The sequence below is a fragment of the Hyalella azteca genome, unplaced genomic scaffold (assembly GCF_000764305.2).
Source record: "Hyalella azteca isolate HAZT.00-mixed unplaced genomic scaffold, Hazt_2.0.2 contig11045, whole genome shotgun sequence".
NCBI lineage: Eukaryota > Metazoa > Arthropoda > Malacostraca > Amphipoda > Hyalellidae > Hyalella > Hyalella azteca.
The window spans coordinates 79,763-98,778 of record NW_025941057.1 but is presented as its reverse complement, the minus strand read 5'-3'; the positions used below and the strand labels follow the sequence as shown (position 1 = coordinate 98,778).

At 40.3% G+C, this 19,016-nt stretch overlaps 1 protein-coding gene and 5 non-coding genes across 6 annotated transcripts in view; 4 read left to right on the top strand and 2 right to left on the bottom strand.

Moving 5' to 3' along the window:
- Positions 1–514: 514 nt before the first annotated feature.
- LOC108679877 overlaps positions 515–19,016 on the top strand; it is a gene marked incomplete at its 3' end in the record, with an annotated part of 20,120 nt that continues 1,618 nt past the window's right edge. Inside the window, exons 1-6 of the mRNA XM_018168616.2 lie at positions 515–659; positions 13,258–13,388; positions 15,900–16,601; positions 17,749–17,953; positions 18,524–18,634; positions 18,758–18,764. Coding sequence (XP_018024105.2) covers positions 515–659; positions 13,258–13,388; positions 15,900–16,601; positions 17,749–17,953; positions 18,524–18,634; positions 18,758–18,764 — 1,301 coding nt within the window. The remainder of the gene's footprint in view (positions 660–13,257; positions 13,389–15,899; positions 16,602–17,748; positions 17,954–18,523; positions 18,635–18,757; positions 18,765–19,016) is intronic.
- On the top strand, positions 2,099–2,171 carry Trnar-acg. Its single transcript has one exon. It is a non-coding gene; the product is annotated as a tRNA-Arg (tRNA).
- Positions 3,519–3,590, bottom strand: Trnaq-uug. Its single transcript has one exon. It is a non-coding gene; the product is annotated as a tRNA-Gln (tRNA).
- Positions 9,523–9,595, top strand: Trnav-aac. The gene has a single exon. It is a non-coding gene; the product is annotated as a tRNA-Val (tRNA).
- Positions 11,341–11,412, top strand: Trnac-gca. Its single transcript has one exon. It is a non-coding gene; the product is annotated as a tRNA-Cys (tRNA).
- Trnaq-cug lies at positions 14,976–15,047 on the bottom strand. The gene has a single exon. It is a non-coding gene; the product is annotated as a tRNA-Gln (tRNA).

The window sequence follows — 19,016 nt, the reverse complement described above, 5'->3', positions numbered from 1 at the left end:
CATGAGTGAGCGAGTCGACGAGAGAGTGAGCGAATCGACGAGAGAGTGAGCGAGTCGACGAAAGTGAGTGAGAGAGCCGACGAGAGAGTGAGCGAGTCGACGAGAGTGAGTGAGTCGACGAGAGAGTGAGCGAGTCGACGAGAGAGTGAGTGAGTCGACGAGAGAGTGAGTCGACGAGAGTGAGCGAGTTGGCGACAGAGTGAGCGAGTCGACGAGAGCGAGCGAGTCAATGAGAGTGAGCGAGTCAATGAGAGTGAGCGAGTCAATGAGAGTGAGCGAGTCAATGAGAGTGAGCGAGTCAATGAGAGTGAGCGAGTCAATGAGAGTGAGCGAGTCAATGAGAGTGAGCGAGTCAATGAGAGTGAGCGAGTCAATGAGAGTGAGCGAGTCAATGAGAGTGAGCGAGTCAATGAGAGTGAGCGAGTCAATGAGAGTGAGCGAGTCAACGAGAGTGAGCGTACAGGACATGAGTATAGTTGTAGTGAGTATTCGATTTCGTGAGTGAAGGAATAAGATGAAGCGAGTCGACGGAAGTGAGCGAGCCAACGAGAGTGAGCGAGTCGACAGAAATGAGCGAGCCAACGAGAGTGAGCGAGTCGACAGAAATGAGCGAGCCAACGAGAGTGAGCGAGTCGACAGAAATGAGCGTGCCAACGAGAGTGAGCGAGTCGACAGAAATGAGCGAGTTGACGAGAGTGAGCGAGTCAATAGAAGTGAGCGAGCATTATTACACGAATGTTGTTGATGTTGTTGAATAAATTGTTTAAAGGTCAGGGAGGGAAGAAATTTGAGTAATGCAAGCTTTGCTATACGAACTAATTCAAAATACTTATAAACGCAACACAGAACAACATAAAAAATAATAATTAGTAACAGAAATATTATATATTAGCAAACAACTAAGATTAGGAAAGGTAAGGAACGTACGTTGCACTTACATCATAGAACAGCAGTGGTCAGGCCCGTACGTATTGGCTATTACATAGAGCAGGGGTCTCCAAACTTTTCACACTGCGGGCCACATTATATATTTCCAATATTTATGCGGGCCGAATGAATAAAAAAAATCAGTGCCAGTAATTTTATTTGCCTAAATATTAAGGTATAACCATGGAAAATTTAAAACATATATTTTTGTAAAAAATCAGGGTAAACTAAATAGATGCTTGTCTTTAGTTTTATTTAACCAAATTAGAGTGACGAATGATGCTGTCGTTTTGACTTCAAAATTTCATTAAAATCCGGTTTCAGATTAGATGAGCCAATTGTAAGAATTGATTTCAAGTGATCATCAGACAAATTTGCTTGATAGTTAGATTTCACATACTTCATTTTGGAAAATGTTTGTTCACACAAGTATGTTGAACGAAAAATGGACACAAAACTACAAGCAAACTTTATCAAATTTGGAAACTGATCTGGCTGTAGGCATTTATAGAACTCAATCAGATTTCCTTCTCGATACTTATCCGTCAGTCTGTCATCTGCCCGGAGATCAATAATTTCCATTTGAAATTGAGTTGGAAGATTTTCAGCATTGCAGTCAAATGGATTACGAAAGAGCTGTGCTCCCTGAAACGGAAGCAGCAACGCCCCACTATCGGCCTCCATCCCCACAATATACAGTTATACACGATTGATTGGTTGTAATGCATATCACATACTTACTAGCACTAGTATCTGTACGTCACACTATCGAGAGAGAGGAAGAGTGACTCAGGCTGAGCGCCACCAGTCAGCAGGCCCCAGCTTTGAATAATTCTGCGATGCCATTCGTACATTAATGATTTATTAATTCCACGATTTCATCCGGCGGGCCGCGGGCCGGATGAAATTGTGGGGCGGGCCGGATGTGGCCCGCGGGCCATAGTTTGGAGACCCCTGACATAGAGGCTGACAATGTAATGTGGTCCGGAGCTGGACCACATTACATCTTGATAGTTCTGTTATGAAAGTTCTATATTACGTTCTATACTAGTTCCACTAGTTCTTTATTACGACAATTGGGTACCCTGGTGCTGTAGTGGCACTAGTGCTACCAGTGGCAGACTGCCACCACGGCCCAGTGTGTAGTGCCACGGCCGCCGCCATGTACCAAGGCCTTCTGGCGCAATGGATAACGCGTCCGCCTACGGAGCGGAAGATTCCAGGTTCGACCCCTGGGAAGGTCGGTTCTTTTTCTTACAGCTGTTACAATCACTCGTACTTTGATATATTACTATATTTTTACTCATTTCAAAGCTGGTGAAGTTAAGTCAGTTGTTATCTTCTTCTCAAACAATGATAGCTCAGCTACCCGCATGTTGTGGCGCAACAGCTTCAATGCTGAGGATCGAAGAAATTTTTTCGTCAGCTCTTCGATCATTTTATGAGGCCACTTCTGAGATGTTGCTGTGTATTTTAATATCTTTATTAAAACAACACAAATTATATCAAAATTGTGTTATAAATTCGGTAAGAGATGAATAATTTTGCCTTATTTGAGCGCGATGTGAACAATCCATCAAGACTTTTGCACTCAGTTTACAAGAAAGTTTGATGGTCCACCACGGCGTGAGAATATATTGACGTATATATAGTTTGTCCACATGCCATGGCGAAGTCTCCTCTTTTAAATTTAACGAAGAACTACGCATAACAACCAGGAATTGTTACCAAGTGTCATAGAAATTAGTATGAGAAATGTTGAGAATTGTTATAAATAGCCGAGCTTCGAATGGCTCATGGTTGAGACCTTGTCGTGCGTTTCTGTCAGCGGAACAACTCTGCCGCGCGCAGAGGTAGCTTTTTCTTGTGGCCACAAAACAAAGATTTACTTCAAGTAGATCAAAATGTCAGCATCGGCCCTGAACTATCTCGGTAAACTACTCATGATTCATTTTCTTAACCCATTAATGCCGAGCGGTTCAATTTGTAACCGGCGGAGAAAAATGGATTCGTAATAAAATTGTATGAGCAAATAAATATACAAGTGGATGCGTAGGTTTGATACAGATCTTGTACATGTTCTGGCAACGTGTCGTTCTGCTGCGCCGATAATTCTCTGTTCAGTTAACATTTAAAGATTATAAGAACCAGGTGTCAGACAGGACGGCTTGATATCATTGCGGAGAAACGTGAGTAATCTAAAAATATTATTTATGAGTTAGATGCAGAATTTAAGTCATTTAGATCATGAAATATTTAGCCCGGTTACAAATTGAAGCAAGCTATAATTTTTCACATAGAAGGAAAAATAATTATTTGAACATATTTTTTTATTTATTGCCATCACAAGTGATAATATTCTCACCGGAAGCCCCCAAAAATTCAGAAAATAATTCTCGGCATTAATGCATGAAGTGGCACGTTTATCTCTTCGTGTCTACATCTTTCAGAACGGACGTTTACCTGGTCAATGTTTGTAGTGATGTACGAAGATGAATACTTATTAATAACCCGCGCTTTAATACATGTGTAGCTTCTACTCCTACACATAAGAAATTTATTCTGAGTAAAGGCTTATGAACAAAATGTGCAGGTTCTACCGAGACTCGAACTCGGATCGCTGGATTCAAAGTCCAGAGTGCTAACCATTACACCATAGAACCTGTCGCGTTCTCGCCCGGTGACTTGAACTGGGTCCAACCGACCTGCTCAGCATGTCTTAGACTAGAATAGAAGTGTTAGTATTGAAGAAAATAGGCCCATGGCCTGTTGCCGATTCTTGAATTTTTCGTGACTTGATTCACAAGGGCGCTGAAGAATAGGCAAATGTTTGATGTATTCTATTCTATTCAATAAGCTAGACATTGATATGTGGGGAGAGTTAACCGATACCGTTACAACTATATTTTAAATTCCTGTCCTTATCATATAAAAGAAGTTTAAGGGCATGACTAACCTGACCAGATGGTCCTCTCTACGTCCTATGACTATGAGTGACATTACTGTGAAGAAAAAATTGTCGCAAATGATATATTTTTCTTGATTCGTAACTCATAACCCCGCAATCAATCACTTAAATCGTCTTCCTGTCATTTTGATTTCTTTTGAATATGCAAAATCTCGACTTAATTCAAACGAGATGTAGTTACGAATAAGAAGCTGAATGCCCGTAATAATCAGCTTACTATCTACTAACATTATTTTATAATTTCATTTATAAAACGTGAACGAAACCTCGCACACTTTAACTTTCCGGCGACTTGAATCCACCGCGTGCTCTTCACGTGCAGTCAACACCATTAATAAATATAACGTTTTTAAAACATCCGTTCAGTATAGTGATCAATATGTATTGATCAATACTATTGATACAGCAACTAAAAATATTTAATCACTGTACCAATATTTTTTTCTCACATCCGGTGACGAGAAGTGTGTGTAATAGGTTCAAAATAGGTTCAATTGTGGAGAATCTTTACTTTTTTATAGCATGCGGTTATTATATATAACAATAATATTTCTGGAAATTGTTAATATTTAGATGGGGAAAATAAAATTTCAAATTATAAGTACAAAATTATATGTTTAACAAAAAAGTTCAATTGATAGTTTTATTAAAGAGAAGAAATAATTTGACACTAGGATAACAAAAAGAAAAAATTTATACATCATGCAGATTGTGACGAAAAATAAAAAAAAATCGTTATTAAAATTGAATTTATGAAACGTTTATTCCGAGAAAGATTTTTTAGGCAATGCAACTTGAAACTGACTTCCTACATGCAGCAGTAGCCTGACACCTGGAACAGCATTGAACATTACTGCATCAGTTGTCAAGAAGTGCAGGAAAATTATCAATGATGCTGCTGCAGATCGTGATATTTCTGTGATAACAAACTTCAACTCAATCCGTGTAGCGACCAGTAAACACAGCAGGATTGTTAAATTTCAGGTTTATATGCCCACTGCCTGTGTAGCTGAATAAATCTGGACCATGAGACCAGCAAAAATCTTAAACATTTTTGGTTGGCACCCTAATTGTGGCTACAGAGATTATTCGCTTAAAACAACAAATTACCTCTTATAGCTACAGATTGCAGAAGCAATGCGGGACACAGATACATACCACGTATTTGTGTCCCTCTAAAATGATATTTTAGTTTACGATAAAACCATGAACCGTGCGGAAGTCGCCATTTTCCACTTGAGGTTTGCTTTGAAAAAGTCACATCAGTATCATGAAATGTGATGCTAAGTCCCACATTACTCGGAAACGGAAATCCTTTTTCGCATCTCATTCTTATTTTTGTGTCATTGAATGGGGCTGAAACGCTTCCCCAATTTATTTTAAAACCAGAATTTTTGCATCATTTAGCTTTTAGCGCTTTTTTATGTTTAAACGTTGCCCATACATAGCTAGAGAAAGTTTCAAATGCTTCAACACGATTTTGCCTCAACACAATCTAAAATTGAAATGATACCCATGAAAATTGTTTTACTTTACATCATAAGAATTACCCACGACATCCTCAGAACCTGAGCCTGTTACAGAGCAGTGCAAGTTCTGTTACAGAGCGTTGCAAGTTCTGTTACAGAGCAGTGCAAGTTCTGTTACAGAGCGTTGCAAGTTCTGTTACAGAGCGTTGCAAGTTCTGTTACAGAGCGTTGCAAGTTCTGTTACAGAGCGTTGCAAGTTCTGTTACAGAGCGTTGCAAGTTCTGTTAAGCAGAGCGTTGCAAGTTCTGTCACAGAGCGTTGCAAGTTCTGTTATATAGCGTCGCAAGTTCTGTTTAAAATTGTTACAGGTTCTATTTTAAACCGTGGCGGTTCACAATATGTCCGTGATCATCATACACTTGTTCAGCGTAATTTTGTCGTGCAGGATTTAATGTGAATAAGGCAGGCGCGTTAATTAGCTTGTAATGGAAGTGCCAGTCTAGGAACTGAATGCTAACCGCGTTCGCTCCTAATTAGGTATGTTGCTTTTAACTGAGCATGTTGCTTGTATCACAGCGATAGCCTCTATGCCCAAATTGGCAAGCTCGAAAAACACACGCTGCGTCCTAATATTTCTTCCGTGCCTTCACCTTCATAAAAACATTTTAATTGTTATATCTCAATTTCTGAGTCGTTCGCATTATATATATTTTTTACTTTACATTTAAAATTTGTATCTTCAATTAAAGTTTTAAAACTTGTTCCGTTTCTTTCGCTTACTTGTTTTTTACTTATTTATATTTTTAAACTTAGATCAGAAAAATGAATGTTTTGAGAAATTTTGCAATATTTTTTTTACAAGAGGGAAGAACTGCAGGAGGGAAGAACTGCAGGAGGGAAGAACTGCAGGAGGGTAATCTGCATGAGGCTAGAACTGCATGAATGTATGGAAAGAATCTACACGAGGGAATAATGGCATTAGAAAAAAACTACTCTAGGGACTAGGGTAGAACTACACAAGGGTAGAACTACATGAGGCGAGAATGCATTAAGGTAGAAACTACATGAGGAAAGAGATGGAAGAAGTGAGAACTACACGATGATAGAAGCGGGGTGCGTGCAGGGAGACAAGTTCTCCATCTGAACGGCTACTCGCGGCTGGAAGTTTAGTACGGTCCAGATTAACGTTCAATGTTCGTGCTCGCAACCCAATGCTATTGTTACCAGAGATGATTGCTTAATATCGGATTAACAATGTCATTCATCAGCAATATTATTGTTACCTGAGTCTGAGAAACCAAGCAATTGGAAGAGAGAGTGTCGTGAGGTTGACCCTGTCATCATCCTAAGCTTAAGGCAGCACCGGCCGCAAGTTATGTCGGTCCGATCGTGAACTCGAACACTTCGTTACTCCTTAATTCATCGAAAATTTGTGGTGTTCAATGGAGTGTTCCGTGTGCACTTAGTCGAACATTTGTGGTGTTAGATGGAGTGTTTCGTGTGCACTCTATCGAACATTTGTGGTGTTAGATGGAGTGTTCCGTGTGCACTCTATCGAACATTTGTGGTGTTCGATGGACTGTTCGTTGTACATATGTGGTGTTCAACGGAGTTTTCCGTGTGCACTCTATCGAACAGTTGTGGTGTTAGATGGACTGTTCGTTGTACAATTGAGAGTGTAGTATATTTAGCGGCTGAGATTGCAAGAGATATCGGCCTATAGGTTATAGGCGGAGTAAACGGCAGCCATCGGTCGGCCAAAAGTAATTAGCTTGTGGTTTCAGACACGCGTGGATTCATCTTTGCGAGAAACTTTTGATAATTGAGACCTTCACCTCTTTGGTGATGTTCATCTTGACTTCCGGTGCAAGATAGCTAAATAGCTGAAGCGCTAGTAAACATTTGGCCACTAAACGAACTAACTCATCTTTGCGAGGCAATTGTATGCAGGAATTTTAGAATCATATATAAATATTTATTTATTTTATGTTATTTTGATATTCTTTTGCAAGCTGAAGTTTTTTTGCCGATTTAATCATATCGTCGTTTAAAATTGCTTTCGCTGAGGCATGGGCAGTTGTTGCTGCTGTGCTGAGGCGTATCGTGACGTGCTGTTGTTTCTCTTCTATAGGATTTCGTATCATTAATTTATTTTTGGAATTTGCGAAGTATCTAAAACTTTGATCATTTGTTTATTTGCTTTAACCACACAGACAAAAAAAACAATGTTTTTAGAACAATTTTCGTCTGAATTCTAACAACCAGCTTCCTATGTAAGAAATTCGTAATTCTTCATCGTCAATTTGTATGCTAGCATTAATTTATAACATCTATTATTGGATTAGAATTGATGAATCCGCGTCACTAACTTCATCCGAAGAATAAGTTTACAGTCTGAATCTCGGGGTTCTGAAGCGGGTTTTAAAATTTATCAGTTTTTTTATACTTTTTTATTATCAATCGCACTGACCTTATGTTGGCGCCAGAGAAAGTCTATACATATATATGAAATTGTTTCTTCTTGGCGCATTGCAACAATCTAAAATTTCATTGCGACTCGTTCTTTAAAAACTCAAGACATATATACGTCAAGATTGCCGTTCCTATACCGTTTGACAACTAACTTGCAATTACGTCCAAGTGTCTCTACCATCTTGCTTTTAACATGTTCCTTTATTCCTTGGTTTGTGTCAATGTCGTTTAAATTTTCGTTTTGTTTAATTTTTTCTCTACTAAATTCATTTATTACATCTGTTGGGAATTTGGGCTTGGGTTAAGGCTTGCAATTTCAAATTAATTTCTATTCAAATTTAATTAAATTCTCTAAATTAAGTCTTTATCTCAATTTCCACAGCATGAAAACCTTTAACTGTGCTTCCTATTTTTCCTGTCCAACTTCCCATCCCTTAAACCGATTGCCACTATTTTCCTCCAATTATTCTTCATTCATAAAATGATTACCACACTGGGTATTTAAACCTCAGGTTCGTATAGTGGCCTCTATATGTGAACAAATGATTTTTGTCATATCTCTCATTACGTGTATTACTTTACCCTGGCATATTGTAAGCTTCATAATTAGAGCTTATTTCTTCTACAGTATACCTTCATCACGCTCTTGCATGAGACTGGCCGGCCTAATATTATTTTACGTCATGCATACGACAGTTCAGAAGTATTTTCAGAAGTGCTGTGCATTGCAGTTTGAACCGTATCCTGAAGATTGCATTTGGGATTCGGTTTCTACAAAGACTGAATATTGTCACTTTTTTCCCAGCACTAAAATCTGTATTTCAACGAGGCAAAAACACTTCCAATCAAATTTCAAACTTTGTTAAAGAAATTAAAATAAAAGCTTTCTTGATTATTTCTTTGATTTTACATCCTGTCGATTATGTGAAAACATCACACCATTCCCATGATGTATTATGATGTGCTGTAGTATTGATGTGTTGTATTAATGTGTTGTATTGATGATGTATTGATGATGTGTTGTATTGATGATGTGTTGTATTGATGATGTGTTGTATTGATGATGTGTTGTATTGATGATGTGTTGTATNTATGGTGTAGTGGTTATCACGTGCTTATGGTGTAGTGGTTATCACGTGCTTATGGTGTAGTGGTTATCACGTGCTTATGGTGTAGTGGTTATCACGTGCTTATGGTGTAGTGGTTATCACGTGCTTATGGTGTAGTGGTTATCACGTGCTTATGGTGTAGTGGTTATCACGTGCTTATGGTGTAGTGGTTATCACGTGCTTATGGTGTAGTGGTTATCACGTGCTTATGGTGTAGTGGTTATCACGTGCTTATGGTGTAGTGGTTATCACGTGCTTATGGTGTAGTGGTTATCACGTGCTTATGGTGTAGTGGTTATCACGTGCTTATGGTGTAGTGGTTATCACGTGCTTATGGTGTAGTGGTTATCACGTGCTTATGGTGTAGTGGTTATCACGTGCTTATGGTGTAGTGGTTATCACGTGCTTATGGTGTAGTGGTTATCACGTGCTTATGGTGTAGTGGTTATCACGTGCTTATGGTGTAGTGGTTATCACGTGCTTATGGTGTAGTGGTTATCACGTGCTTATGGTGTAGTGGTTATCACGTGCTTATGGTGTAGTGGTTATCACGTGCTTATGGTGTAGTGGTCATCACGTGCTTATGGTGTAGTGGTTATCACGTCTGTCTAACACACAGAAGGTCCCTGGTTCGAGCCCAGGTAAGCACAGTCGTTTTGCTTCGTCGCGATGCCCTAGCCTTTTGCATTCGGTCACTGACACGATCCGCAGCATATATACGACGGTAGGAATAGCATTACTGGGGCTCTATAATGTGCTGCGCCAGATTGAGGGTAGGAATAACATTAATGAGGTATATTCAACACGCTGCGTCAAATGGAATTGACAAGAAGCAGCTTGTGGATGAACCAAAACAACCCATGCCCCTGGAAAGCTTCTATATACTGGGGCCCTAGCTTGCTCAAGATAATGGTGACAAACGTTACGATTTTCCTTGCAATTGTCGAAAAGCGCCCGCCAAACTGTCGTTATCTCCCGTGATTTTTGGATCAAATAATGCTATATTGCAGGTTGGAGCTGAAGATCACATCAGCCGTGCACATCACAACGCCAGGTGCCATATTTCAACCTTTACATCATCAGGCTAATTGAAGAACATGTCAATAATGCTGGAAAAAAAATTCCCAACGCGGTTCTTGAAGAACGTCGATGAATAATCGGTGCTCGCTATCCTAAATTAGGCGAATCTGCAGCTCTCATTAACAGCTTGTTCGTTAACTTTGAAATACCCATGCCGCTAGTGCCTCTGATTTTTGTTGTGGCCTGGATTTCATATCGTTTCATTTATCGTAAGCCTGGCATTAGGTTGTGCACAACGTTTATCCTTTAGTTGTGGGGTATCTACTTATTCTTTAACTCTTTTGAGCATTTTAGCAATACTTCATATGTTTCTTTGTTATTCCTCTAGTAAACCACGCCTGTAAAGCAGTTAACTATTTGTATGCACTTATCTATCATTAAATGAGGTGAGCATCATTTATGATTATAAACTGATATTTTAAGATGACTAAATACTTAAGCAATGCCCGCTTGTCAGCGTGGTTCTAACAAACTCGTTTTTCACTATGTATACAATTTTTTCAATCAGATTTTTCGAATCTTCATCCTGCCTCCGTCCTACGTGCCTGAAAGTTCCATTTTCATTTGGATTAAAACAACGAAAAGACCTGGGACCTGCAAACCTAAAGACGCCATAGATATCAATAAAATTTACCTCAACCGTCATCAAATTGTTCCGATCCTTTTTATATGCGTTTAGCAAATACTATTTCTAGAAGAAGTATTCATAGAGCACAAGGATAATCTCTTTCGTGATAAAAATAGTAAGCCAATTATTTTTTCACACATCGAATACCGGCAAGAACAATTTCAGGATGTTTTAGAAGCGACCGAGTTTTCTGCATCAGCTTCTTCTCTAACATAATTCGAGGATTACAACATCACAGAACCACACCATACAACCCACAGCCACACCACACATTATCACATGCCCTCAACACAACACATCATCACACAACCACTCCACAAACCACACATCATGTAACACATCATCACACAACCACACCACAAACCACACATCATGTAACACATCATCACACAACCACTCTACAAACCACACATCATGTAACACAGCATCACACAACCACTCTACAAACCACACATCATGTAACACAGCATCACACAACCACACAAGCTACACATCACATAACATAGCATCACCCAGCCACACTGCCCATCACCCAGCCATCATCACCTGCCCTCAACACAACACATCTTCACACAATCACCCCACAAACCACATATCACGTAACACAGCATCACACCACCACACCACAAGCCACACATCACACAGCCACACTACACATGACCAGCTATGTAGACCATACAAGCAGGCGGGGGTGTAGCTCAGTGGTAGAGCATTCGACTGCAGATCGAGAGGTCCCCGGTTCAAACCCGGGCGCCCCCTGTTTTGCCACACCGATTCATTCATCGCCACATTCATGTACTTGTAATGTACGCATCGATATAGCCTTGTTTATTTTTTCAAACTGTTGAAACTTGAACCGTTAGAAGCGATGGCGTGAAAAACTTTTTTTTCTAATATAACATATCTTTTACGACTTACACTTACAAACTCCGTTTAATATCCGTTGATAAAATATCGTGGTATTTTTTTCAACATACGAAGATCAATATTCAGCCGGGCTATTTATTATTTATTTTATTGTTAATATACTAATAACCCGGTGGATAGTTCACGAGTGGATAACGTGTAAGACTAACACGTCGCTCGAGAAGAAGCTAGTCACGCGCGCCACGAATAACCTGACTGCTACCATCGTCATGTCAACCTATTGATAAGCTGTGTTCAATATAATATAGGTACATGTAATATAATATAGTAATAACATTATAAAATACAATGTAACATGATATAGAATATTATAATATAATATAAAGTCTATAGTTCATTGAGAAAAATATAAAATATTCTCGTGTCACTTGAGACCTCAAATTACTTTAGTGCTCTAATATGACATATGGCATTTCATGTTTATTTACACAGCGAAGTTGACGCATGTAATTTCGAGTCGAAAAGCACAGTGCTGTGCGTCAGCCTTGGCGCTGTGCGTTGCTTCCTAACCTCAGAAGCTGATTATGAGTACACCATTGTACTGTGCAGTGCTGTGTAGTGCACTGGTTCTGTTAACTGCTTGTGTTGTACAGTGCTTGCTGTGTAATTCTGGCTGGGCATTCGCTCATTTGTTCTTTATTGGTTGTTGTGCTGTGCATTGGTTGTTGTACTGTGCATTGGTTGTTGTGTTGTGCATTGGTTGTTGTGTTGTGTATTGGTTGTTGTGCTGTGCATTGGTTGTTGTGCTGTGCATTGGTTGTGGTGCTGTGCATTGGTTGTGGTGCTGTGCATTGGTTGTTGTGCTGTGCATTGGTTGTTGTGCTGTGCATTGGTTGTGGTGCTGTGCATTGGTTGTGGTGCTGTGCATTGGTTGTGGTGCTGTGCATTGGTTGTGGTGCTTTGCGTTGGTTATTGTGCTGTGCACTGATTGTTGTGTTGTTCTCTGGTTGTTGTGCTGTGCATTGGATCAAAAATAAAACATACTTATGCAGTAATGAACACAGACATGTGGGAATGGTCATGTGGTCCATGTTGTGCTCGTCTGTCGACGCCAACATACCGCCTATACGAGCAATATACTTTCAGGCAGGCCACATGTTAGACAAGGTATTTGCTGGAAATACCTTCAAAAGAAATGTGAACACGGGAAGAAGGGTGAAGGATGTAAATTTACGCATCCCATTATTTGTTGTAAGTTCTTTGACTATGGAAGCTGCGTTATCCACGAGGATGCAAAAAGAGTGATGATTGCCCCTTTTACTGCCCTAGGTTGTGCTGTAGCGTCATGAATATGCAGGATTGCAACAAAGCAACTGTCGTATCCGCCATATCAAATAAAGAAAACGAATTGCAAAATCTCATAGTGGAGGGCCGGAGCGCCAACGCAACACCCGCACCACGAATGACGGTGTCCACCGCACGGCAGGCCTCACAAGCGCATGGAGAACAGGACAATGTTGTGGGGATGGAAAACACCGTTGGAAGGAGCGGTGATGAAATGAGCATGATGAGTGGGGATGAGCAGAGTCCAAGCAGATCCAGTAAGTCAACCAAGCATTTGGGACTGAGAAGCACGAGGCGGGCAAGAGGTCAAACTCAATGTTTTTTTAGACAGGGAGAAGCAAATGAAACACTACACAGATGAACAAGTAACAACTGATGAAACGTCAGATGCAGGAGCTCTTGAACCAGAGATTCCTGGCAAAGCGGTGTCGCTGCAGATAAACGCACCAAGAAGAGATGAGTCTGGCATTTGGTTGGCCAACATCGAGGGGCTCTTCCCACAAAGAGCGCGCCACAAGATTGGCGTGCTGAGAGAGATTGCCGACGAGGGTGGGATCTTTATGATTACACTAACGGAGTCGCATCTGAGAAAAGATATCCTTGATGGATGCAGGCAACGTATCAAGGAATTCTTTCTTGACAATGGAAGGATTCCAACACTACCGCGCGGACCAGAAGGAAGGGAGGAAGAAAGGAGGAGTAATTGTTTACTTTAGGAACTCCCTCCCATGAAGCACGGTGGAATTGAGATCGAATTCTGGAAACTCTGATTGTTTTGTTGAACACGTGCTACTCCGCATTAAACAACTCGATCTCTACGTAGCTATCTATATATAGTGTATGTAGTGACACCTGCTTGCCCATCGGTAAAGTTTAACGAAACCCTCAAAAACTGTTTGAATTGAGATGCGCTGGATGTATGAACATGAATAACAGCGTACTTTACCTTGAAGAAGTTGTAGTGAGTAATTACTTCGTTGGTAACAACGTCGTAAATTAAAATCCGTTCCACGCTAAATGCGGTTTTTGTAAATTTGTCTAAATTCCCCTGGAATCGAATACGCGGAACTGCTGTAATTTTTTCTCACAGAGGCGTCGATACCAAATATTACTCCACGGAAACATGGCCGCCAATCATTGCAATAAAATACTAATTATTCCAAATCCTTAGAATAATTGAATGAGAATGAAATAAATAATAAAGCAGAACTATTCCGTTGTCTGAGAAGTCATTAGTGCTTTTCTTCTTTTGCTTTTTATTTATTTATTTGGATCTTTGAAAACTTCGGTTCATGACGCGAGTTTTAGGGGAAATAAACACAAAAAAACGTATAACAAAAGAGATAAATTTTTAAAATCATAGCGTCTTTTCTGGGTCGATAAAAGAACGCGCGCTTGTGTTTTTTGATAAACGAAAAACAGTTCTGAAACAACGTTTAAATGATGTTTAAATTATTCGGGAACGGGTTCTACGTCGGAGCGAGCGTAACTCAGTTCTTTTCAAGCGACCGTGAAGTCTACATCCACGTCGAATTTAGACCTTTTCATAAAATTTTCGGTTAACTTGTTTCTTTTCAGAATAATTTAAGTTTTTGCGTCGACCCTGCAAGTTGTGATTCTAAATAAGAGGCCTCCACGATCTAGACAGACAGCGACGTCGGAACTATGATCGCTTCAAATCATTTATTAACATTTTTTTTGTTTGCTGTCAGGACTTTCATCTTAAGATTTATTATCTTTGGAATCCTGCCAAGTTTTGTAAAAAATGTTGACCTATTTTTAGTTATTTCTTATTTTTGTTTTACTTATTTATCTACATATTTTTCTCGGAATAGATGTTGATAATGGCCCACTTTCGAGAATCGGATTATATAGGTTGGCCAAGTGACATTATTTTGAGTTTTGTCATGAAATTTCCCGTAGATTTTGATCGTCATTCTTTATGGCATCTTATTGTGATCGAGCAGCGGGTCGGGCGTTTTTTTCAGCGACAGTGCCATCTTTAACACAAATTTTCGCTTTCGTGTATCAGCGAAATTAATATTAACGTAAGAACATTTCTGCGTAGGTACGCTGCTAATTTTCGTATCGTGACTGTAAAATTTTAGGCAAGGTTCTACCGAGACTCGAACTCGGATTGTTGGATTCAGAGTCCAAAGTGCTAACCATTACACCATAGAACCGATACTATTACGTACCATTACTCCGTAGAACCGATACTATTACGTACCATTACAGCATAAAACCGATACCATTACATATATACCATTACACCATTGAACCGATACTTGATTCGGAATGTTTTTAATGTAGTTGATGTAGCAGGGTAGCGCGGTTACTGATGTTTTGCAACTGCGGCGTTCAACATCCGATGGTAGCTAATAGACGAGGTCAACATACACGTTAAATACAAATGTTAAATATACATAACCGTCCATACAGGACTTCGCGGTCCATTCATCTCCTCTGATGATCTGGACTCCTGTAAATCTTGGCGCGTCAAGCACATTCTTTGAAACGTTTGGTTGTATTATATTATTGCTTGGTGTTTCAATAACTTTAAGACTTGAAATATGCCTAGGGCTCTTCCCCTGGCATATTGCGCGGACCTGCCTAAAATTCATAATTTTATGCGAGCTTTGGAGCTTTGGGATGCATATTAAAAATACTGATCTTTTCATATGGTGCTATATAGTTCTTTCATCATATGCATCTCCAAGCCGAAATGTATATTGCAATGTATGAAATGTATTAATAAAAATTCATTTATCATTAAAGTAAACACACAGCTCGCTACCTTTCATAATATCGTCCAATCTGGAAAAGGGAGATTGTGTTGCAAAAAGGAATTTGTTGATTTTAACACTAATTATGTCTAGCGAACATTCCTCATCAACGTTTCAATAATCGATTCTTTAATTGTTAATTCAATAATACAACACACAAGACGCTCTTTTGATGAACGTATCAAATTTTTCACACAATCATGCTGTGTACGATTCTAGAATATCATTTGCATATTATTCCGTCCACAGATGAGCGCTGCTGAGGCCAGGGAGGACGATGAGGTGGGCCACGTCACACCTGACGAAGAGACCGACGATGAAAAGTTCTTATACTCAGACGAGGAACCGAGCAGCTACGAGACCGACGGTCTCTACTTGACTGACGATGAAGCGGAGCTTGGTGACGAAGGCGACGATGTAGGGGAGCGATACCCCCATGAAGGTGTAGACGCACGTCATCATCGGAAAGCGAGTGCCGTCGTTCAACGTCACGACCAAGAAAATGATGTTGACGTCAAAGAAAACGGTAATTTGATGAATGAAAATAAAGGGACACCCGCAGAAACTCCGATGTCACACAAAGGAAACGATGATGACCTCGCTGAAAACAAGATTTTGCAAGAGGGAACTGAAATATTCCACAATAAGAAGCCCAAACGTAAAAAACATCATAATTCCAAGTCGGACAAGACTGAAGATCAGTCGGAAACGATGTCAAATATTAGATCTTCCTATGCGAAAGATTCCAGAAAAGGTGCATCAAGGCATCATCACTTGACTTTTGACTCGGAAGAAGAACCTAATGAACTTAAACCTGAACTTCATCCTGCCGGGAAGGAGTTTAAACTTCCTCATGGTCTGGAGATCATGTCGCTGGTGAAGGAGGTAGCTGAGGGAGGTGACGAAGGTACCAAGGCTGTGGACCCCATCGCTGCCATCGACCCTCATCAGGTGAGGCAGACATGCCTGTGGTCACTGTTTTACGGACCATGGCCTATACTTTCAAAGAAAGTTAAGAGATCGTAAGTTCATCAGCCAATCATTGACGGCCTTTCAAGCAAAATCCACCAATCATAGACAAGAATATAGAACCTAAGTACTTACGCTCTATTTTCCTGTCTATGATTGGCGGATTTTGCTCGAAAGGCCGTCAATGATTGGCTGATGAACTTACGAACTCTTAACTTTTTTTGAAAGTATAGGCCCGGGATTTTCGAGCTTTTCATTAGAGAAATTAACTTATCAGTTTGATCCCAACCTGGAATTCAATTATATAATTTTGACCTAATTTTGACGAGTTTTGTGTTCCAATAATTTTAGTAACCTTCAATTATGACAGTGAATACAACTTCCTTCAAGACGAAAAGTAATTAATTATATAAAATGTCAATGTTATCCATCTCATCATCGTCTATTCCTAATTAATAAATTATTCATGAAATTCAGTATTTTATTAACTAGTATTCAATTGAATCATGTTATCAAGAGTAGAATATTTTTTCATCTTCTATGAAATATTATCTGTTCATGATAAGCGTTGTCTTTTTGCCTTTTTTGTCGGGAAATAAACAGCCATCCCTGATATTCCAGGATCGTCGGTATAATTGCATGAGACTTTCTCAAATAGATAAGCTAATAACATAGAGAAGGACGCGAATGTGATAACTTGCGAAAAACTTCTAACGTCATACGAATAACGATACACTGTTCCCGGTAACGATGCTCAGTAATGTTAATTGTTTGGCTTTAAAAAAATGGACTAGCATGTGAATATATGAAAAGTGAATGAATAGCTTATGTAAAAGATTTATTCTTTATTGGAACCGACGAGACCTACATTTGAAATAATTACAGATAGAACTTTGAACTGCATATTTGGCTTGGTGAACAAAAAGCGGTGCACTTCGGAAGAGAAGTACGACAATTGAAAAAAGCGAGGTACGACAATTGAAGGGGCGTGGGAAAAAATTGAAATGAACAAGCATTTAAGATGACGTATGAGAGCTTTCCTGTGGTACAATTATTCAAACTGGTGTGAATTGTATCACAAACGACACCTAATTCCATTGCTCAATTTGCCCTCTACCCCCTGGTCCAGCCCTCGTCCCGTGAGCAAGACGAGGCTCGTGACGAGCGCGACGTGTTCCTGCCCTCGTCAGCAGAGGGCGACGAGGGGGCGCCGCGGTCTGCAGCCCTGCGAGGGGCGCCGCTCCCCCACCACGACCTGTACGTGGGGGGCCGTGGGGGGCTCCTCAGCTGCGACGTCTGCACCACACACAACTACCTCTGCAGACTAGTGTCAGGTACTAGTGCTGCTAGTGCTACCTCTGCAGACTAGTGTCAGGTACTAGTGCTGCTAGTGCTACCTCTGCAGACTAGTGTCAGGTACTAGTGCTGCCTCTGCAGACTAGTGTCAGGTACTAGTGCTGCCACTAGTACCTGACATGCAGGTGGCATGCAGGTGCCTTGAACGACTGGTGTTACGTGACTGGCATATTCCTGGTAGTATGGTGTGAACCTGGCTAAACTGTGAAATTTCAGTAGCATATGCACCTACTGGAAGAATGCGGTCCTATCAAAACTCTGCCCACCACTCAGTCAGATCGGTTTTTTGCAGGTCCCATCGTATAGTGTGAATATAACATTTTCACAATCATGATTACCTGCGTAGATGGATATACACCATCACGTTGATATTTTACTTAGATGACTGTGACGATAATAGTGACAGGCCATAGGAATCCTAACATCACGTTGATAGACTTAATTTACTCCGATGATAGTGACGATGATAATGATTTGCCATAGGAATCCTCACAATCATGTTGACAGTTTCCAGCGATGATAGTGACAACAATGGTGACGTGCTGCAGGTATCTTCACGAGGTCGGGGTTGACGTTGGGCTACAACGTCGTGACAACGCTACCTGCTGGCGCCTGCAACGTTACCGTCAGCGAGCTGCGGCCGTCGCAGAACTTCTTCGGTGAATAACGCCTTATTTATTTAGGGGTTGTCAATACCAGGCGTCTTGAACGTTGAAATAACCTTTATTTAAGCTTCGTTGTTTCAGCGAAAGTATTTCGTAAGGAACTTCCTGTGATTATAGGTGTTTAGTTTGATAAATCGTGTCACTTTGATCGTCTCTTGTTACCTAACAAAGAATCACTTGTTACCCTCTTACCCTCACTTGTTACCCTCTTACCCTCACTTGCTACCCTCTTACCCTCACTTGTTACCCTCTTACCCTCACTTGTTACCCTCTTACCCTCACTTGTTACCCTCTTACCCTCACTTGCTACCCTCTTACCCTCACTTGCTACCCTCTTACCCTCACTTGCTACCCTCTTACCCTCACTTGCTACCCT